The sequence below is a fragment of the Pimephales promelas genome, chromosome 20 (assembly GCF_988280905.1).
Source record: "Pimephales promelas chromosome 20, fPimPro1.hap1.1, whole genome shotgun sequence".
NCBI lineage: Eukaryota > Metazoa > Chordata > Actinopteri > Cypriniformes > Leuciscidae > Pimephales > Pimephales promelas.
In genome coordinates, this window is record NC_142788.1 from 18837379 (window position 1) to 18861070 (window position 23692).

General features: G+C 39.3%; 1 protein-coding gene across 5 annotated transcripts in view; it reads left to right on the top strand.

The window, feature by feature from the left end:
- rerea (arginine-glutamic acid dipeptide (RE) repeats a) overlaps positions 1–23692 on the top strand; it is a 159166-nt gene that overhangs the window by 81337 nt on the left and 54137 nt on the right. For all 5 annotated transcript variants that reach the window (XM_039652986.2, XM_089124660.1, XM_089124659.1 and 2 more), the window contains one exon: positions 7023–7093. In XM_039652986.2, coding sequence (XP_039508920.2) covers positions 7023–7093 — 71 coding nt within the window. The remainder of the gene's footprint in view (positions 1–7022; positions 7094–23692) is intronic.

Here is a 23692-nt window from a genome sequence, read left to right on the forward strand (position 1 = left end):
TATCCGCGTGCTGCTGTTGTTGTTGTCTTTGGATACAGGAAGAAGAATCGTAAATGACGCATATTGCATCTTAAGGTTGTCCGTACGTCTAGACGCTAACCGCGCGTCGCCGTTTACATCGGGATATTGAAATTCCATGTATACTGGAGAAACTCTCTGCTCACGCATGTAAACGGGTTATTCCTAATGTTTCAGAAACCCGAATAGTGACCTTAACCCGACCATAACCCGAAAATTGGCTGCATGTAAACGTAGTCATATACTGTGAGCCGCTTTTGTTTGTTTCTTGGTTTTAAACCCCATGTGTCAAGTTTTATTCTTCCTGAAATAAAAGGTTTAAGTGTCACTGACATTCTTCCTTTTACAACATTTCAAACAGTGTGTAGAGAAATCCTTACCAAGTCTATAGCTGGAAATAAAAGAGTCAGATCTTTTCTGAAATTTCCCTCCATGTTGCATTGTATGACAGGGAGACTGTAGAGGCTTTTGTGAAATTGAACCACCTGCCAATTACAAATTAGAAAGCTGCTACAGACTAAGTGTACCACACTTGTCAAACGGCTTCTGTTCCCGGCCCAGAGGGAGTCCGCTTTTTACTGCCGGCTACTCTGAGGGCAAAACTGTATAAGGTTTGATAATTCAGGATGAAGGTATTAATCTCCTGCTATGAGATGGGGTGAATATTTACCAACTTGACATAGTGGATAATGGGAGAATAGCAGAATCAGTTTGTGTGTGTATGTTTGAAGCTGTAGATCTCAATGCGAAGGAAATGAGCAGCAGTGTAAATGGGATGAGCAGGGTTAAGATCGGCCTGTTTTTCCTGACACGGGGCATTGGTGCCAGCTGAAGCACCTGTACTGAAGTACTTCCCAGTACGATGTGATACGAGTGGCGCAGGTCGCCACTTTGCCGCTTGTCGTCATGTAGCAAGAGGGGTGTGAATGTGACGCGTGGAGTGTGAAGTCAGTACCTTGTCCAAACCCCCCTACCATTTCAACTGCATTGCTCTGGCTACTTTAATTTCAAGATAAGCATGACCACAGCGAGCATCTGCATTTAATAATGAGCCGAGACGTCACCTAGCAGAAGGTTTCTATCGAAGGTAACACCGGCACTCTTTTGAAGGAAACAGCTGAGCGCTTGTGAAATATTAATATTTTACTTCAGCCTTTTGTCTTTACCTTCCATTAAACAGCAACTGGATTGACACGGAAAGCAGGACTGGTCTCTTTCATCGGTAAAGGTGTGTTTTTAGCCACGCTTTGCCGGTTTAGAAGAATGGCGTGAACAATAAGCCTCGGCGGAAAAGGAGGACGATAGGATGATTAGTACTACCCCTCTTCCCTTTCTGCATGAATATTCATGTTGCTAAGTGACGGGTGACAATACATTAAGAAATAATAGCTGCAAACAGATCAACTTCTAACATCCGCTAGGGTTTTTTTGTCAGTTTCTTTAAGCATGGGTGCATGCGCGCGCGTGTGTGTGTGAACGCATCTCGCCGTGTGATGGACTATTTCTTCAGCTCAATAAATCTCAATCTAAGGATGAGGCCAGGCTGCTTCAGTGGAGTGGTCGATAATGGATCTGTGCTGTTTGCAAAGCCCCCACCCTCCTGTTCTCTTCAGGCCACTAAGAGAGAGAGAGTGAGAGAGTCAGGTAAAGGGACTGTGTAAAAGACAGAAAGAGAGAGAGAGTTGGGACTTGTGGCCTGTGGGAGGCATTTGGGAGTCTACAAAGCCCATAGAACTGCACATATCCCTTCAAATCCTATACACCCCTCCCCCAGACCCTCCTCTCTCTCTCTCTCTCTCTCTCTCTCTCTCTTTTTCTTTTGGTCTCTTTCCCTTTTTTCTCCGCCTGCTCACTCTCTGATGGAGAGGGGCTTCTCTAAAAGCACAAAATGGCTGGAACGCAGCTGAACAGATTGGATTCTTAAAGGTCCGCTCTCAAAGTACAAAGTAAATTACAGCCTCGCAACTCTTCACGGCTAGGGAGGAGTGTCATTATTGTAAAATATTAAATACAATTTATCTCACGAGGACCTTTTGTTTGGAAACGAGTTTCACAGATGGGTGGGAAAAGTACCTTTTGGGTTGTTTTAAAAACACATTCTCTTAGCTGTTAATTTTTTTTTTTTTAAATATCGATGTGTCAACTGCTTTATTAGGCCAGCATATTTCTCATTACATTGAGATCGCAAATGGTGGCATTAATAACATCTTTGATTTAAACTTGTCATAATGTTAATGTGGGGTCCACATTAGCTAAATTTTGAGGGCCTTAAAAGGTCCATTATTTAATGTCAGTGGTATAGATGTATGAAGCACAGCTCAGACATGAGTCACTTTCAAACCAAACAGCTTTCTGTTGGCCAACGCAGCGAATCTGTGTGACAAAGCTGAACACGATGCAAAATCTGCATGGGGAAATCTCTTGCCCTCACGTGAAACTCACAATCGTGTGTTTTTTTTTATGGAAATTAATGGAAAAATAAGCTGAAGAATGATAAATGTTGTTTTTGATATAATTGTTATAATCAAACAATTGTTGTCATTTTGATCATTTTGTTTAATAGTGTAATAAAAATGATTCAATATAATTAAAGGTTCACCCAAAAATGTAAATTGTGCAATTTACTCATCCTGTAATTGTTCCAAACCTGAATGAATTTCTTTCTTTTGTTGAACACAAGATATTTTGAAGAATGTTAGTAACCAATCAGTTGGACCTCATTGACTTCCAAAGTATTTTTTTTTGTCCATACTATGGAAATCAATGGGGCCCATCAATTGATTACCATACTCATATTGTTCAAATATTTTAAGAAATTAATTTAGATCTGAAACAACTTAAGGGTGAGTAAATGATGACAGACTTTTAATTTTTGCGTAAACTATCCGTTGAATTATTTTGAAAAAGACATAAATGGTAGAAACAAATTGTGGCTTTATTGCCTTGAAATAGGCTATACAGTTTCATTTACTCTAGGAAGCATTTTAAATCAGATCTTTATACCTCAGTATTTTCCTTTCAGCTCACAGCAAAGACATCTATTGCCTTGTCAGTATGTTGGGAATCCATTTCCTCTAAATGAATCTACCAGCCGGGTTAAGATACTATAAGCCGCAATTCTCAAAGGTAAATCCCTCTCAACGCCGCCTGGGATGTTCTGAAACATGTCATCTCATTTCATTGAGATTTGTCTCTTTTGTTCTTCAGCCTCCCCTCCCCCTCCATGGAAGGCTGTCAGTCACGGTACTGATAAATACGTTCACTTGCGTTATCTTGTAAATGGGAGAATGAGCGCAGGTAGAAACAGATGGACAGAGCTCAGCCCATCCCACTAACACACTATAAAGCCTTAGAAAACCCTGTGCGGACCAGCTCTGATAACGAGCCTTTCCTGTCACACATGCAATCCACTCAAAATGGCCCCTTGCATTCTTAACACCCCCCCTCACACACACACACTCCCAACGAATGGTTTACAATGTGCTCCGACTATTAAATATCTTTATTCTGCCTGCTGCATTGAACAGATAAACGCAACAAGATCAATAACAGCACCAGACAAAACAAATAAATAAAAGATGTGCACTAAGAAGGCTAGAACAGAATCGCTCTCCCTTTGTTAGTAGTAGCTTTTAGTCTCCTCAGCCCATGCTACGTGGATTCATCCCTGGAATATTGAAGTGTTCAGATAAACATTTATCTCCATGCCGTTTTAGCACTGCAGAGACACAAAGACTTCTAACATCTCCAGATCTGTGCTTAGAGCCATGACACACACACACACAGGCTGCTAGTGAGGACTATGGTGTTGAGAGTGTGTTTGTACCACGCTCCAGAGGCTGTGTGTTCAGATATGGCTGCCGGGTAACTGCGAGGTTCAACCCCTTCATCAACACGACTTTAGGAAACTGGAGACAAGATGGTGGAGTCGCACTTGCTTGTTAATGCACGACTTGTGTTTTTAACACGTGGCATGGCCTTTGTTTATGAGCCAGGAAGTGTGAATGAATCATTGGGTCGGGAATCTGTAATGATTTTTAACAGCTTTCTGATAAGCCACTTTTTAACATCCTGCTTGCTATTAGCTATTTATTGACTTTTTATTTCTATTTTAACATTATATAAATGTGTTAACGTATGATTTGTGGCCTGAGAGCTGATGTTTGATTTATGCTTTTAAAAATTTTAATTGTTTTTAAGTAGGCATGAAATGGCATTTGTGACCAGAAGGTGATTGGATCATGAAATGTGGGAAGTCCCTACCTGAATTTAGCCAGACTTGAATGTGACTAGGTGATGTAATCAGAATAGCAATTTAATAACTTTCTTCGCCTCTGATGACATCACCCAGTCATTAGGCCTTAATTATTTAAAGTCGATATAAGATGATGAAATGTGAACCGTTTTAGTTTTGTACAGTGACTTTTGACTAAAACGGTATATTCAATGAGAAAAAATGTAATTGTAAGACCTAGAAGTTGATTGGATTGTGACTAGTGACAGGTCCCAACACAAATGTAGCTGGGCTTGAATGCAAAATAGCTAGTCGGCTATTGTTTAACATGATGTAATAGACCGGATGGCCTAGGTGACCTCACCAGAAAACTAAAGTCATTTCAGAGGTGGATCAAGTTATTAAATTGATCACGTGAAGATTTTGTTATTGGAATAATGTAAATGGACAAATTTGGCACTATAAATGTCAGGACCCTGGGGGATACGAACACTTGAGCGGTTGTGGGAAGAGGTAGTGAAAGTGTAGGTCTCATTTCTTGGTTTCATGTTGAAAAGGGTGTTTGTTGTGGATATTTAGATATGGTGAGGTGACTTTGTTCATACATTCTTTGTTTTGCTCATGGGCATCATTTAAAAACAGCATGAATAAAGATGAACAAAAAAAATGTACAAATGAAGAGTTCAGATGCAAAAGCCTCTTAAGTGCCATTTGAAATTTTCTTCTAGAATGATCATTTTTATCAAGCCTGTATATTTAAGTTCAGTAATTTCACTTAAATTGCAATGAAGATTACCTATTAATTGTCATTTAAGTGAAATTACTAAACTGAAATATACAAGGTTGATAAAAATGGTCATTAAAGAAGAAAATTTCAAATGGCATTTAGAGGCTTTTGCATCTGAACTCTTCAAATAAAGATACTTTTAGATGTTGAATTGGTATTTGGAACATTGGGATCGATAGACGAGGTCTTAATGAACTCATTTTTGTGAAAATCTGAGATTCGAACAAAATTGACTTCTTTCACTTGTTTTGCCTGTAGCTCGTAATTAGCTCATGCGCATTCTGAAGTATCATATTTCTTACATCAGGCTTTTATGGCTCATATATGCTATTCAATGATAAGTGAGAGATGGACAAATAAATGTTACCCCATAGACTTGTCATATTTGTCATTTACATTAACATGAAAAAATCTTTTAATATAAAAAAAAGTGAACATTTAAAGCAATAATGCATTCATTAGCTTGTAAACCCAAGTTGCTTCAGTCTAAATGTTCATCTTACATTTACTTAAAAAAACATTAAAGATTTCACTGTAGAAAAGTCTTTACTTGATAAAACAAAGTATGTACTGTCAATAAAAGGCATTAAGTAGATTGTGTACAACATGTTTTTTAGCAAAGTTTTGGTTGTTGATCATTTATAGGCCCTAGAAACGTGCGTATTAAATTATATAGTTGGGTAATAGTGTATTCATAAATGGTATTACGTATTATTTGAAAAGTTTTGTTAAATATTTACTTTAAGTTAAATTAAAAAAATGTTTAAAAAAATGTCATTTCAATGAATTTACACCATAAGGGGTGATGTATCGTGAGCGATACATTAAAAGAAATAAGAATTGTTAAGTTGAATTTGTGTCCTAATAAGAAAATAGAGATAGAAAATGGTACTAAATAATAATCTGATGTCTCTTTATGGTCTTACCCTTTTTTTAAGAGTTAAAGTAAAGAATGTCAGTTTTGATTTCATGTTGACTTTAAACCACAGCAACCCCATCACCTCATCTCTAGCTGAACGGTGCAGGTGTAGGTAAGATAAATACTGGCTTGGATGCCAGTGTAAAATGGATTTGTATTGTGAAGTAGTAATGTGTAATGTAATGAATGTTTTGAATGGAGCAGCGACTGGCACCTCACAGTCTGACAGAGGGTGATCCAAGCATCCGAGCACAGCCCTCTTTGTGTTTTCAACACATTTGAACTATCAAAGAATGCCTGTCTTCAAACTGGAGGCTCATTCTTCTGTGTAAATAAGATTCTTATCTAGCAAACAGCTCGAACACTCCCTTTCTTTTAAACAGACACCCCCCCTCCCAAACAACTCACAGTAATTTTGATGTCGGTGCAGCACAGCACTGAAGTATTTTCCATTTCAAGAGCGCCTCAGATTGTCTCTCTGCGGAGAAGCGGGTGGAACAAGAGGGTGATCTTTTCATCCCCCGCACTCTACAAATGTTTGGCAGATTGACCGCAGAGGAAGGAAGTATGTGTGCGTTTATGTGTGTCTCCTTGGCTAAAGCTGCTTTTTCTTGTTGGGGCTGTGCAGTGTGAATGTTTTTGTTCAGGAGACGAAGGTTCATGACCTGGCCATACCGCCAGTCACATTTAATTTAAACATAGAGGCCCTCTGCTCAGCTTCACTACAGTGGAGAAAAAGTTATAATTTTTGCTTAATTAAGGATACGTTTTGCGTCTCATCTTGTGTTGGGTTATTGTGTTTTCTGCTCTACAAAAACCCCTGCCATCACATAATTGTTGGAACAATACTGACCTTCTTTCTCAGACTCCCCTTGATGTTTGTTCTGGAAAGGGCAGACAGTCCTGCATCCAAAAGCTCTTTAATCCTATTACTCGCATTCCAGTTGTCTTTTACAAAGGGAAACAGATTCTGTGCAGGTTTGAGAAATTAAAATAGAGATCTTATCTGATAGTCTAGATGATGTTGTTAACACTCTTTTTTTTTTTTTTTGTCATCCTCACAGATTGTGTGTACATAGAGAGCCGACGGCCGAACACGCCCTACTTCATCTGTAGCATTCAGGACTTCAAGCTGGTGAGTTGACTCGGCTTTTCCTTCGCCCTCATCTGTCCAGATCAAGGCTCACTCTCCACTCGCCCTTATGTGACTGTGTTGCCATTGTGTTTCCTTTGGTATCTCTTTCTATACATCAGAAACAATATCAAACATGAGCGTTTGATGTTGGTAGATGCTTTGATTAATTTCTATATGGTTTTGCAACGAGATGCCCGCTTGCTGTTGATGTCCGGGAGCAATTATGCTACATTGTTGAAAATTAGGTTTCATACGTTGAGATTTTCCTGTACACTTGGTTAACAAGGCTTATGAGGTTTTTGTTTTTTGGAATGAATTGTGCTGACAGTTGGCTTTTTTTCCACTTTTAATGCCGGTATTTTTACTCTATAGGAAAATCAGCCTGCAACACACTGAGATTTACAAGTTTAATTAGCTTGTGTGAAGCGGAGCACCAGATATTCTCTACAAAGCCCCATCTAGCTCACACGTTTACGTTGTAGCGCCAGCTTGGTTTTACATGCCGTTAATTGATCAATTAAAAAAAAAAGCGAGAGAAGGGGAAAGAGAAACTCCTTTTCCAGATCGTAGTTCTCGCTACGTGATCCACTCTTTGCTGACGCTTTTTATATAGATTATTAATCAGCTTCTTAAAAAGATTGAATCTTCAAAGGACACATTGATCAGAGTGAAAAACTACCTTAGATTCAGTCTGCTTTATTAGGCCAATATTTCCATGATTTATTTCCCCCAGCAACCGCAGACAAGTACGTTTTTTTTTGTTTCCTTCTATGGGTGCCTCATTTGATGGTCACTATGTTGAGATAACGTTATGTCACAAGTAAATAAGCACATTATGGCTTTTCTAATGGCTATTTCCCCACAGCAGGACACAATTAGCCAAGAGGTCCTTCGGCTTTGCCCGCCACCCCCCCTTGTAGAGTGTGTGGAGGAAGACCCATGAGGCTTTGTTAATGGTACTGAACAGCTAAGGTGCTGAGGGGAGGGGGTGGACACGGGGCAGGATGGCTTATGACAGCCGCAGGAGCTGAAGTGGGGGGTTCAGGGCTGGCTGGATGAGTTAGAATGATGTGCAGAGGAAGGAAGGGAGGGTAGGTAGGGGAGAGTGTGCCAGAGCTTGGGCATCCAAGCAGCCTTTAATCGGATTGCTCGGAAGAGTGCTGAGGGCAGCAGAATCTTGCTCTTGCCAAGAATAACATATATAGTATGTTTCTTGATTATCTTCACCTTGATTAAGTGCAGATCTAGGGGTCTTTGTCTGATGGCTGTGTCACAAGACTTCACTGGCCCTCCTTTCTAGCTTTTACCACCTTAATCCATCTAATTAGTCGATTCTCATCCATGTTTTTGCCTGTGAAGTTGATTGGATACTGGTTTGTCATGTAATTGGGTTGTGATTATAAACTAGTCATATTGAGGAGTCGATTAGTGAGGTCAACTAGTTTGTGATGTCTTAATTAATATTATGAATAGATAGATGGATAGATAATGTGTCACGGAATTTAGTTTTAATTTTTTGGGGGGCAATTTAGACTTCAAATATACGACAGCGTTTTGAGTATATCAAATTCATTTTGAGTATATCAAACGTGCAATCTTGTGTTTTTTGGTAATTTGTTACTTGTTTCAAGAGCAAAGTTAAGTTTCAAAAATATTTTATATATTTTTATTTAACTGAACTATAACTAGCTCTGCTTTCGTACTTCTGACTTAAGTATTTGCTTGTTTAATGGCTATTGTACAAAGTTATTATAATTTTATTATGGCTAATAGTGTTTATTTGAATATTTACATTATTACACCATTAGATGGCAGCAAAGACTGTCTCTATGAGTGAGTCGGTAGCAAAGACTTTTATATTGAAAAGGAGCTGGGACTGAAACATGGTTGTAAACAATAAGACACAACTTTCAAATGCATTGACTAGTACTATCATTGGAAATCCCCTTAAAGAGTTACGGTAGTTCACCCAAAAATGAAGTACGCGAATAACCTACTATTTCCGGCGACATTCTGAAGTGTGCATAATTTGGACACTTTACTATCCCATGAGGTCACAGTAGATGATTTGTGAGTGGCAGTGAAGCGACAACTGACGCTGGTAGGTGTATATAGACCATTTTGCAAGATTTAAACAACACTGGTAACTGTTTTCTTTATTTAACACAAATAAAACATCTTAAAGATATTTGTTTAAATTTTTGATTCAGTTTTATATGTTCTGTTGGTTGTATTTTATCCCAGCTTTTATGTACTGTTAAAAAACTGAAACAGCAAGTGCTTCTGGACCAGTGTTGTTTACATCTTGCAAAATGGTCTATAGTATGTCTGTACATCTTACTACACACAGTGACACTATATAGAATGTACTTTTTTAGCAAAAATGAAGTAATTAATTATTCAATATAAGTACCTACTCAAGAGAGTTTGCAATTTCAAACGCAGCCCATGAGAGAGTGGGAAAATGCAGCTGGTATTGTCTGTTTTTGGTAGAACATGAGTATTGGAAGCGTTTCAGATATTTCATCATAAATATGTATAGAAAATCTTTATTTTTGACAAATTTGGTTTATTATTTCAGATGCCTTTTTAAAAGACTGCAATTGAAAAATGTATATATAAAATTGAACCCTCCAAAGTGGCGACTCCATTGTATAATTGTTTATACGATACATCGCATTGCTGACGTGGATCATTCTGTATCGATGCAGACTACCCACAGACCATAATGGTTTATAGCCGTTTCTCTGAAGTTTTTTGTCACATACGCACTTGTCTCGCTAGTGTAAAATGGCGAAACACAAAAGCTAGTAATAAAAAAGGCACCCACTGTTTTAACATTTACTGTGTGTGTGTGTGTGAGCGTTATTGTAACTTAAGTACACTACTGGACGTGTTTGTAGTATTTACTAGTGTTTATTAAATTTAAATTTAAAATTAAGTTGATTTAGTTCTAAATGCTCCTAAATGTTTGTAAATGCACTGGTTTTGTTTAGTACTGGTGGAATATGGTGGAACTGGTGGAGTGTTCAATGTTCAGTTCAATTGAAACAACTGTAATAGATGTGCAGCTACAGCTCAGATACTCACCTCTGAACACCTGCTGTCACCCCTCTCCTCTTAATTGGTATGCGAGCATCTGTCCACTGAAATGTTAGAAAAGCCTTTAGGTCAATTGCCCTGACCCCCTCACCCCCCTCTTAGATGTCCCTTCTAATGCATTCTCTCCCTTTCTTAGCTTTTAACACTGGGTTGATTCATTCACTTGTATTGAACAGGGCAGATAGGGATAGCGGGCCATAGTGGTATATGAGGATATCGGAAAGGTTCCAGCATTAGCGGATTTACTGAGTGGTTCTATGTATTAAAGTGAATTCATTACATGCGTAACTATCATGGCTCTCAGGAGGACCGTTTTTGCGGTCGTCTCACGCGCTGCTTTAGCCGTATTTTTGCTATCTTGTGTTTGAGAGCTTCTGTTTCTTGCAGCGTCTCTCTCAGCGACCCTCTTCCACCGCGAGGTGAGGAAATTGCCTCGCTTCTGGCAAAACAACCTCATTAATATGGTTCTCCTCTAGTCTTAAGGGTTGAACAACGTCACCCTGTGTACTTTATCTAATGACCTGGGAATCCAGTTAACACCGCAGAGAAAACCTGCATGCTGCAATCGATCTCTCCGCCCTCTTTGAGCGATATTTTTTTTTTGTGCCCTGTGTGCTCTTGTATCTTGATGCGCACACACACCCACAGACCTTCACACTGTCACAGAGATGTTTCCACCCTTCACTCAGTCCAAATTAAACCCTTAATTGACACGCTTTTCACTCAACCTTTTCCTTTTCCCCCTCAATCATATTGATATTCTGAATGAGCCTCCTGCTTAAACGGGCTTAAAGATGTACAAAGACAGGTGCCTCCACCCTTGTTTGTGAGCGCACAGGGTCACTCCTTCACACACACATACACACACTGTGATTAAGGCACAGTTGACTGAGCTCTCCTCAGCTTGTGTAAACATTTATGTAGTAAAGACAGAATAAAAGAGATTAGCTGGGGTAAAAAGGGGTGGGAATAAGTTGCTTCCATATGCATCTCTTCTGTCTGTTTCGCCATCTTTTACATTCACACAAGCGCACACTTGCCTTAGTTGGAATGAAAGCCCCATGAATTTGAGTGTATGTGTATACCACTGCATTTGTTTATTGCAAAATGTATCATTTCTATTGACCAAATGTTCATATTCATCAAATAATCCTGGGGGAAAATATCACTTTCCACAAAAGCAATAATGCAATGCAGCAACTTTTTTTTCTACATTGATATAAATGTTTCTTGTGAACCAAATCACCATATTAGCATGGTTTCTGAAGGATCATGTGACACTGAAGACTAGAGTATGGCTGCTGAAAATTCAGCTTAACCAACACAGGAATAGATTTGAGTATTTTAATTTAATAATGCCTGATTATAATTTAATATTTTTATATTGTTCCGTCATTTTTCCTATTTGATTTTTGTAGTATTTGACTAAGACTGGCTTGGTTGAGTCTTTTGAGATCTCTATGGAGAAAATAAATGGAAGGTACCTGTTATAGCTGAACCAGAATAATTTTTTTGTGTGTGTGAGTGAGAGTTTGATCTAAAACAGCAACATTCATGATACTATAGTAAGATTTTACTGCTCTTTTAAAACATGCTGTTCATTTTAAACATAATCTTGTGTAGTTTTGATTGAATATTTTTCTTTTTTAGGTAGAGACGAGCAATAATTGTATCTCCGACAATACAGAACTTTCCTTCAGTTCAGGTGTGATACTGGGCCGCTGTTAGCTAAGCTCAGCATCATTTTGTGTGTCTAAAAGCCAGCGGTGCATACTGATTTCAAGGACACGGACAGCCTCTGTGTATTTCTTTTACGGCCTCAGCCCATTAGTGCTGTGCATACGACATACGCTGTATTAATGTGATGAGGCGGGTGACACATTCAGTTAAGTATCTGTTGCTAATAGGAAAAGCAGCTATGCAGCGAGTCCTGTTGACACTCTGTATTGGCTGGAAACAGCCTTGAGACGTTGTCGCCTTTGAGGAGAAGAGGTAAGACAGAGAAAGATCTCTCAGAGGTTGCTCAGACACAGACAATTCAGCACCGAATCGATCATAAACAGCACAAGCTTTTATCCTCAAGTCAATCACAGTCTCCAGCTCTACCCTCTTTGTCTCTGTCTGCCTCCCTCACTTGTTCCTCCTGTTAATTTGGGCCGGCTGCATATGCTCGATGACTGACACTGTTGTTGTCGGTGTGTGTTGCCGTGGAACCCTTCCCCCATCCCCGTGGCTAAACTAATTTGCTGATATTGGCCAGCTCAGCTGCAGCACAGCGCTGCCTCTAATGGACTGATTGCTGCTTGCCTCTGGGGGCTCGGGCGCAGGCAGAAATGCCCTGCTCTTCTCGCTGTATTGGTGCTTATGGACATTTAATTAGGTGTGATGTACAATACAATTATCAAAAAGAACTCATGATTTCCAATGAAGCACGGCAGCGGGACGGAGCATAAAGACAGTTTGTTATTCATTGTTGTCCATCAGACTATTTTTAAAGCAATTTTAGATTATTATTTTTTTGCTTGTTCCAAACCTGTATGACTTTTTCTTCTGTGGAAAGTAAAAGATATTTTAAAAAATGTCCCATTGCATGGACAGTCAAAGCATTCTTTAAAGTATCTGTATTTGTGTGTAATGCAAATGAATAAGACAGGCCTACAAGTTTGGAAAGACATGTTGTAAATGACATTAAAATTAAAGATTAAGATTAAACATTAAGATTAAAATTTTAGGGTGAACTATTCCTTTAAGAAACCTTGAAATAAAGCACTTCATATGATGATAAATAAACTCACATGTGCAATGTGCATAAAGCATAAGTGTACATGTTAATAAGACTGTAGAGGAGACCATTTCAAAACTCCTGACTGGAGCATTTCATTAAATTATCTGCTTCTTTCTTCTCTGAGAAAATCAATAATATCAGAATGGTGATCGGAACATTGTTGAGTTGCTCAGGGGTCTGACAGATCAGACCACAACCTGAGAAAGTAGTTCTGTTTTCGAAGAAATTGATGGCACAATTTTGTAAGAAACCGTACAGCACCTTAAAATATCAACCTGCGTCCTTGACGCACTTCCCACATCTTTTTTCAAAAGTGTGTTAAACAGCTTAGAAGCAGATCTCCTAGAAGTGGTAAATGCCTCTCTTCGCTCTGGGAGTTTTCCAAACTCCCTGAAAACTGCAGTTGTCAAGCCCCTCCTGAAAAAGAACAATCTGGATAAGACCATCTTAAGTAGCTATAGACCGATCTCAAATCTTCCTTTCATAGGCAAGATCATTGAAACAGTTGTCTTCAATCAGCTGAACATATTCTTAAGCTTGGATCCTTTGACAATTTTCAATCTGGTTTCCGATCGCATCACAGCACAGAGACACTGCGCTTATAAAGATAATAAATGATATTTGCTTAAATACTGATACAAGCAAATTATCAGTACTGGTACTACTCGACCTCAGTGCTGCATTTGACACCGTCGATCACAACATACTTCTTGACAGGCTGGAAAACTGGGTGGGGCTTTCTGGAATAGTCCTAAAATGGTTCAGGTCATATTTAGAAGGGAGAGGTTATTATATCAGTATATGAGACCATAAGTCTGAGTGGACATCCATGACTTGCAGAGTCCCTCAAGGCTCAATACTTGCACCACTCCTATTCAACCTGTATATGCTCCCAATGAGCCAAATAATGAGAGAGAACCAAATCGCTTACCACAGCTATGCAGACGACACACAGCCCTATCTACTTAGCCCTATCACCTAACGACTATAGCCCCATTGAGTCCCTGTGCCAATGCATTGATGAAGTAAACAGTTGGATGTGTCAAATCCTTATTATTCATTAATATAGGGTATTCATTTTTTAATTTTTATTCTAAACTGTTTTAATTATTCTTATTTATTTTTAATAATTTATTTCCTTTATGTAAAGTACTTTGAATTACCATTGTGTATGAAATGTGCTATATAAATAAACTTGACTTACCTAAATATATGCCATATGTTAGCTTATATATTCATATTTACTTTACCTGTTCGTTATGTCTTAATAAGTTAATGTAAAACTTTCCTAATGTGCAATTTCTATAATAACACAATGCAGCTATGTTTTGAAATCTCTTAAGTCAAACTTTTAGCAATTTCTATGTGAATTATTTGGATAGAAACCCAGCTATTAACTAACGTGCTAAAGAAATCACAGACAGGATTTTTATTCAAACATCTTGAGGTTGTTTTTCTATCTAGCTTGTGATTTATGAGATCTTGAAGATTTTGGGAAGTCTTGACATGACAGATTTCTGAAAAATTAGAATACCCATCTTTCACAGTTCTATAAATGCTTGTTTTTAGCTAATTTGATTTGTTCAGTTATATTACTGTCAGCTCTGTTTATAACACATTTGACCGTTTTCAGCCCATTTACATTTTCCCTCCAAATCTGAAAATGTGAAAACCGTGTTTCATCTGTCAGCCGGCTAAAGCGCCATTATTCCAGATATGGCTTCCTCATTGAGCCGAGCTATACATAGATCCCTAATGATTCATTTGAAACAATAGCTTGGTGGATGGCAAGGACACTGCAATCTGAACTGGCCCTGCATTGACCCATGCATCTGCACTCTAGCTGTGAAATGGCAATTAACAGACTATTGATTATTGGCAATGCGGATATTGTTGATTAGGGCGTGTGGTTGGAGTGTTTGATCAGCCCGCTGCCAGCTCAACCTAATGCATTGGATCCTGCGTTCATGGAATGCAAATAAACTCCCAGTGTAATTCACTCCTGATGGTTTTTGCGCTTATCTGTGCCCTCAAAAGCTAATGATTCAAAGCTTTAATTAAAACACTTTCATGAAGATGCAAATATATGTGCATACATGCATGAATGATCATAAAAGTGGGTTTAGGAAGAGATGTGTGCGCGCAATGCTCCCGTGCATATTTTTCCAAACCGTAAGTTTGCCTATACGCCACAAATGAGCGTTAATGATTAGATGGGAAAATCAGCGAATATACTCTTACAAACATATTCGTCCTTGCAAGCAGGAAATAGATTGAACATAACATTAAAGCAATTTAACATTGAGACCCAACATTGAGAATTGTCATTTACACACCCTCATGTTGCACAAACCTGGTTGCGCAACACATTTTCTGAAAGTCAGTGGCGTCCAAACAGCATGATACCATTGACTTTCATTGTATGCACAAAAAAAATATTGAGACGCATTCCAAAATATTTTTTGTTCCTCAGAAAATGATGATCTCACAGTTTTTGGAACAACATGAGGGTGAGTAAATGAGAATTTAAATTTCTGTATGACCTGTCCCTTTAAAAGTGTAATGATGGCCTGTGTCTCTATAAATTGCCCTCTGCACCTCTGATTAAATCCTCATCCGGCCTGTGGGTGGGAGGTGCGTAGGTTGCCTCATCAGGGCCCCCCTCACCCCCCCCCCCCCCCCACAAGCTCCAACATTTTGAAATGCAATTATGGATCAGTGAGCAGCGCCATCAGTCGCAGTTCTTGTTAATATTTATTGAGTGGAGCGGCAGCCGCTGCCATCTTTACATCAGGGAGCCTGCAGTCATTAAGAGGCTCTGTGTGGACGGGGTGGCTATGCTTTTTCTATGTCTCCCAGCGTTACACTCGACGTGTTCGCCATCCCCCCCGCCCGTCACTCCTCTGCCCGCTCAGCCGCTGAAAATGAGCCGGCACATTTGCATGTATAAATATGTAAAGGTGCGTTTCTCACAAGTGGCCCCCAGGTTTTTGTTGTGCCCTTATTGTGTGCGGCTCTGAAAAAGCACCTCTGGCAATGTGGGCTCTGCTGGCAGCCAGAGAGCCTCTGCTGCATCTCTGCTCGGGAGCGCGTGATTGAAATATCCCTGCTTGCACTTTGTCTGCAGGGTAGCGTGTTTAGAGTAGGGCAGAATTACAGAGTGGCTACAGGTCTAGCAGTGAGTGTCAGGCGCTGAGGGAGAGCTGTAGGAGGGGGTGCACTTTTTGTCAAGCAAGCATGGTGACATCACGCACCAGGCTAAATTCAGCAGCATGCTAAAACGCATACATAAAACTACGGGGGGTGTAATGTTAGTGAAATAGTGTTTTTATTTCCACCATATTTTTTTAAACCAGTTGTTTTTGTTTTTTTGTGAATTGGCTTTTCATTGTCCTGACGTTGCACCTCCACAAAACCTGATTGTAAAGCCCTTTAAGCGCCAGGCTTGTGTAAGTAAAACTGTTGTGAAATGCTGCAAGTTAATGGCCGTTTTGATTAATGTTCTTGAATGAAGTGTGTGACTCTTCTTTCTTTTTTTTTCTCCTCCCTCCCTCCTGTACACTTAAAATTCCACTAAAGGAAGCATTAATGCTGCTGGTGGTAATGACATTAGGTACTTAGCACTGTGCAAAATACACACAGCCCTTGCTACACTGCTTCCATGGGCGTCTCTCCAAAACCAATTGAAGCTGTGTGTACCACTTTGTTTTTGGTGCTTTTTTTTTGAAAAACAAATTTTCTAGTTCATCTCCAAAATGAAGCCATTTAGACAAACAAACTAACCAAATAAATACATAATTGATAGGGTTGTCACAATACTAATTTTAGTACTCAATATTAATATCAGTGTAATTTCAATACAATTTTCAATAACACAGGAAAGAATAATGTGGTACTGAATGGACTCCTTTTATTTAAAGGTTTGTCTTGTGAAAGCTGAAGTCCGTAGATTTTTTTTGGGTTAAAAATTATTCAAAATACATATTTGAGAAAATGCATAACCAGCCAGTGTTCAACGCCATCTGCTTGCCGTAGCTCAATTCATAACGGTAAGCTTGTAGTAATGTTTTTAATTCCAGTGGTACTGGTTGAATTCCGCGGGAGATTCGAGCATGTCTTTGCGTCATTACGTCACATCTGTACACATAAAGAAGGAGTCTCGGCTAGTCGGCTATATTGTGTGTGCGGGTGTTGGAGGTGGAGATTTATAACCTTTTCTCTCAGCACTTGATATAATTAAACTTATCAATTTGATGGCGGATCCAGAAAGGTTCAAACGACAATAACCAGTGAGATCTGGAGATTCACCCGCTGTAAAATGCAAAACTTCGTTCGGACTTCGGAACGGCTGCAGAAAAAAAAGACGAAAATAAGGATAATATCGGAAGGACATTACATGTAGTCACGCAATGCTTGCTTACGTCATTAACATTTAACAATTTGAGAACAAAGTATAATTTGCACAGTTTTGCGTGATATGAAAACTTAAGCAATTGTTAGATTTAATCAGTTCGATTTACTGCAATGTCAGAACCAACAAAAGTTGATGTTTCTTACTAGTTCAAATGATATTTTCCGGTGAAAATTATGTTGGTCATACTTCCAAAAAAATTCCAGAATCTGTGATTCTGAATGCCAGTATATCCACAGCGGTGCGGTGACTGACAGTCTCCTCAAACACAGTCTCCTCAAACATTGTGTTCATTCCTGCTGTGCCGTGTCGAGGGTGTTGAAATACAACTCCCGTATAATTGATAATTCCGCGAATGACTACAATTGCAGATTTCGAACAGAGATGGCGACAAAGAGGAAAAACGCCGGACTGCAGCTTTAATATTTCAAATTGATTCATTTTAGCAATTGCATTAATACAGACCTATTAGTCTGTATTTAATGCACAGAGCTGATAATCTTATTTTAAATTTATTTTGTATTTTATGTAATTATTTAGATTAATTTTTTGATACTTAAATACCAGTGCTTTTGACATTCTACCTTGACAGTAGCCAAATAAGAAAGTATTGTGTTATCACCCAATTCGAAAAAGCCTTATTTTTCTTTTTTTTTTATCGCACCTCCCTCTCTCTTTCTTTCCCTCTTATGCCTTTAACAGCTCTATGCTTTCATTAAACGCTACTATGGAAACCAGCTGTGTGGCCAAAGGGATAGAAAGAGGGACAGAGCGAGGAGGAAGAGCAAGAACAAAAATCAAAATGGAGGTGTGTGTGGGGTCAACAATGGGGTATGGGGTGGTGATTACATTGCCAGATGGAGCCGAGAGACTGCGAGGCTGGAGATAACATTTTCATAAGACACCTGAAAGCACAATCAATAGCATATCCTTGACAGCGAGACTAAATTATTAAACAGAGCCTTTCTCGCCACGTTTTATTATCGCGGCTTTCCCATCCCGGACTACCGCCGTTGCTTTGCTGGTGGCGAGGTGGGTATTTGTCAAGTATTTTTATGTATTAGAAATCATTTGGGTCTCGGTGGAACGGCTATGTTAATTTCGTTCTGCTCATCTCAGATTGCCGGAATCTGCCGCAGAGACACAATGCTGTTTTTTGGCACATCACAGGCAAATTCCCTCTTCTGATGTCTTTACTAGCATCTGAAGCTGGGAACGCTGAGCCCTGGCATTCAACCCAACTGTTTCATCTCAAAAAAGGAAAGGCAGGCTTCTCTATCTCGTCCGCTTTGATGTCAAAGAGAAATAAATTGACAAAAATACCAACATGGAGGCAGTGTTTACACTTTCCCTATCACTCTGTGATAAAACAACAATTGTACTAGTGTAATCCTGAGCATTTTAATTACAATTAAAAAATTGGCTTTCAAATATTTTTTTTTTCACACAACACTATCCCCATCCACCAAAAATCCAAACACTATCATTTTTATTCCCCAATTAGATTTCATGTTCTTGTTAACTGAAACATTGTAATTGATATTTGCCTCCAAGTAAATTGCCTCATGTTGTGTATCAGCAAAGTGGGTTATGCAGTCTTTGCATGGCCAATATTCATTGCAACAATCCTGTTCTCCAAACACATGTGCTTTGCCTGGCTGCAGTGTAATTGGATCCTCCCTTTCTGACACGACCAGCGGTCCTCTCTCTGACTCGCAGCACCTTACGCCGCTTCCTTCTCATCTGTCTCTTTTCCTCTCCTTTTCTTCCCCGCCTTTCTAGAGTGTCTCGGCAATGCTTCTCAGTTCACCGAGTGTAATTTCCAGCTTGTCCAAAGTGTGACATGCCAATAAAAAAAGCTGTGGAAGTGGAGATTTACAGTGGTATCGAGTTCACATGCTTCCATCGGGTGGCTCTCTCCATTAAAGAACACATGTTGCAAATTAGCTCTCGCTGAAGACGAAAAAAAAAAGTCTAGAGGGAGAGTGGGAGGGCTTTTTGGGCTGGGGAGGATGGGAAATATAAGGCGCTTGAAAATTCCACAGTCCTCCATCTTCACCCCCTTATGTTATTCATTCCCCTTCTTTTCTGTATGCATTCTCCCTCTTGATTCATCACAATGGCTTTGAGGATGACTGTTTTATGCTTATTAGTGTTTGTGTGAATGCTTGAAAGTTGTGTTTTTTTGTTTTTAATTGTATTACCTGCATACTAATTGTCGCACATCTCGGACACGTTTCAGAACTTGTCTTTGTGCAGCAGGCATGCTTTGAACGGCCTAGGCTGCTGAAGTATTTTATATGAATAACATTTACATTACTGTTATAATCGAGCTACGGCGTGTTTTTGAAATCTTTTAACCCCCTCACACAAGTACTTGTCAACGCAGTCCATTTTTGTTGCTCCATCTCTTTAGTTTCTTGTTTGATTGTGAAACAACCCAGGACAGTGTTAACACCTTATGGTAAAGCTAAAAAAAGTACAAATTAATCAAGAAAAAAAATCTAGAAAAACATTTCGCTCATGTGTGAGATTGAGCGTATTTAGTCTGGCTGCGCATATAGTACAAGTGCACTATGCTAATGACAAAGTTCACCTATGGGAAAATTATTTATACGTTGGGCTTTTTGCTGTTGTTACTGCCTGTTTCCCAAAAATAATACCCCATTGCTGACTCTTTGTCTCAGAGCTGAACAATCTCTGTATTTTCCAAATCTGTTTATTTGTCAAAATTAATTCACAAATCAATTGAGATTCCAGAAAGAGTGAGATGCCACAAGAGCCAGATATGGATTCCTATCATGGACAGAATGTTTTATTCTGTTTTTTTCCTTCTATTTTTCTCTTCACCATCTCCTCCATGTCAGGACGAAGTTCATGAATAGTGCTTGATGCTTCAGCCGTGTGCTGAGGCCAGGCTCATCTGAACTCTGGAAAGAACAATGCAGAGTGCAATGAAGTGCTCAAGCTCTCTCAGCCTCTAACCTTGGGCTATTGAACTTAACATCCCATTTATAGATTGCCGTTATGCCTGAGCCATTTGTAGCAGAATAGCTCTTTATAGCTTTAAGAAAAAGTAATGAGATCGAGAGAGAAAGAGCACCAGATAATTTTCTGCACACTTACATGTTGAGAATGTTTTCTTTTTCCTTTCTTGGAAAAGGCTCTGCCACTGACTGGTGTTACTGATAAATGTGTGCCTGTGGGCATGTTAGAAGACGAGGCCGTGCTCTCCATTTATAATGTCCTTCGTGTGCCGGACGCACATGTCCGAGGCTGATTCATGCTGTCGAGGAGATGCACAAAACTCTTCCCTACCTCTGAAGACGAAATGGACTTTTTTAGTGTAGACCTGCCTGGATGTTGATATGGAGTGTTTGTGTGTAACTAGCTGAGACAGATTAAGACCCCAGTCTGTCTTTGTATGTTTTCCTGGTGTGACACACATGCTCTCTAATGTTGCAAGTGCTACTCAGAAATATGTGAACTGCACATCCGCGTAATGCTCCGACACAATATTGGTTCGTCTCTCACATGTGAAGAGTTTCTTCCTCCTACTTTGGTCTTGAACTGTCTGTTGCTCAGGCCTGGTGTTTTAGGAGCAAACAGGTTGAGTGTTAGGAAATACCGAGCACAATGCAAGTCCTGGATTAGCTGCTGTTATAGAGAAAAGCCAAGGCGGTTATGTTGGTAGGCACACCCTGCAACTTTTCCCCCCAAATTTAAATAGTATATTTCAAGAATTTATTTTGCTGAATGGACTGAGATGTATTTTAGACCTTTAACTGATTGCCTTTCAGCCAATCAGTTGGGAAAATGTTATGTCAAGGCAGTAATGTGAAATACATACAATGAGACCCTTATGTGATGCAGAGTTTTAATCAAGTAGTTATGTTATTGTCTTAGAATATGTTGTGTTGTGAAATATATGTTGCCAAATACCATGTATATCACTGTAAGTAGGGCTCTCACAGTATCAGATTTTTCACTACACTGTTATCATGGCCAAAAGGATTCACAATAATGATATCGCGATATCTTTAGTTGAAAAAAAAAAAAGATATGGGTCAAATAGAAATTAAAAAGAAATTATATTCTATTTAATTGTTATATACAAGGCTATGTCGATTGGCATTCCATTATAAATGCACATCCTTCCTTTATATTATCCTATACATTCTTCCCTTTTTTTTTTGCCAATACTGCAATACACCCAATTAGGGGTGTATATTGCGACACTCCTAATTGTAAGTTATTCGGCCACAACCCTGACCATTTGTAGGCTACTTAAGTTACATGACACTTAAATCAGTCTATTTATATGACAACTTTTAGTGAACATATTTACAAAAAAAAAAAAAACAGAGATTAATTACTTTAATTAGATGCAATTGGTTTGTATATTGGTGATACATTAATTCATTACATGGGATCATTGTGAATCATCTACAGAAATAAACTTGATTTTTTTACAGTGGTAAAATGAAACGGCTCTCTTAAATCTTTTTTAAAACCTTTTTCCTCTCCTTTTACCTTTCCAAGGTCGATTCAGTGTGATAGTGGAAGAGACGCCTTTAACATTTCTGAGCAACACATCATCCAAGCTCGTTTCGAGCGCAGGGGAGGCCTCTATCTCTGTGTGTGTATGTGTGTGTGTGTCACACTAAAGCAAAGGCAGAGCTTATGGTGCTGTATAAAGGCCAATTGATTATAGGCACCACTGGGGCAGCAGGACAGGCTGATGGTGGAGTGTTTGAAGAACCGAGGCGCTGGCCAACATCTCAGAAGCCGGGAAACCCTTGCTGAGATGTTCTGAGCTGTGGGCCAATTTAGTATTTAAAAGGTGAGCTCTCTTTTAGCGGCATGGGAAGTTGAAAGGGCTGGTGCTGGCTGCCCAGCTTGCTTCAGTGTGGAAAGGCTGGCCGCTACAGCTGCTTGCTCGCTGTAATTAAGTGTGAACTGTTTGCTGCCACAAATGGCATTTAAATGCCAAGTGGTAGCCAGAGCAGGCATAATATCAGGGGTTTATGGCTTCAACTTTGCCTTTTTTCCTTATTTTACTCTTTCTTTCCCACCATGGCTGAATGGATGGAAGGGATTTAGTGTATATAAAGGTTTACGAAGAGGGGGAGAGGGGTGGGGGGATAGAGAGGAGTGAGTGGAAGTGGTTTGCGCTCTACAGTCTCTTTCGTGATCTGGGGCATCGACACACTGTAACGATCATAAGCCAGTGCTGTCAAACCACTCTCGCTGGCAGCCATTAGAGAACTGTGTGTGGGAGGTTGACATTTAGGCATGAAAATTTAAAGAATTACAGGCAAGACGTGAGAATTATATCATGCAGTCGCACATATTCTTGGCAAATACCGTCTTTATATTCTATGAAATGACTGATTTATACACTGAGGCATTCAAATCATGCCAGTCACCATATGTAATATCACATTATGCGTTTCATGTAGTAAGAGCAATCTCTGACAGCTCTTGACATACTTAATTGTATGCGATGTTGTTCTTCATTTGCCCAGGGAGAACTTCTACTTCAGAAGTCTAAAGCCATTTTACATCCAAATTTTGATAGATGTTCGAGTGAAACAAGCATGCATAATATATGATGAAAATGTGATGAAAATGTAGTGGTATTTAACGCAACACCAAGTAACTTTTCCTCTGCAGTCGCCGTACAGGTTGGAAGCGACATTGTCCATTACCGCTGTCGTATAAATAATTTAGCCTACCGCAGCCTACTGTCGCACGCACGCTCGTTTATCCAGCACCGGCTTTGGAATGATCGATGTCCACAGACAAGGTAGAGTATGTTGCATGATTTCATGAAAGTATGAAGTATTGCGACATCAGAAACGTAGAAAAACAAAATTATGACTATTCTAAAGCAAGTCAAATTTCTAGGTTTCTTATGTCTCGTTAGAACTACAGAAACACGACCCGATTTGGCAATCGTACATACCGTGGTTATAGCAGATTTAGGGCCGCAAAGCGAATCCAGAAGTGCCTTTAATTCTCCCGACTGGCTAAATTCAATTTAGCCAGAGCGAATGTGACGAGTGCATCACGTGTGGTGTTTTTCAGATATTTCAATATCGTGGGTGGGGGGATAGAGTATTTCAATATTTATAGAAATAGCGATATTTTTGACAACACTATTTTGTACTTCCAGTATTTTCTGTCCCTCCATTTAGCATGCTTTGCCTATATTATGCATGCTTATTGTTGCGCTAAAAAGGAAGTATTTGTATATTTTTGCTTTAAAATTTTCTTAATGCACATCACCTGTGTGCAG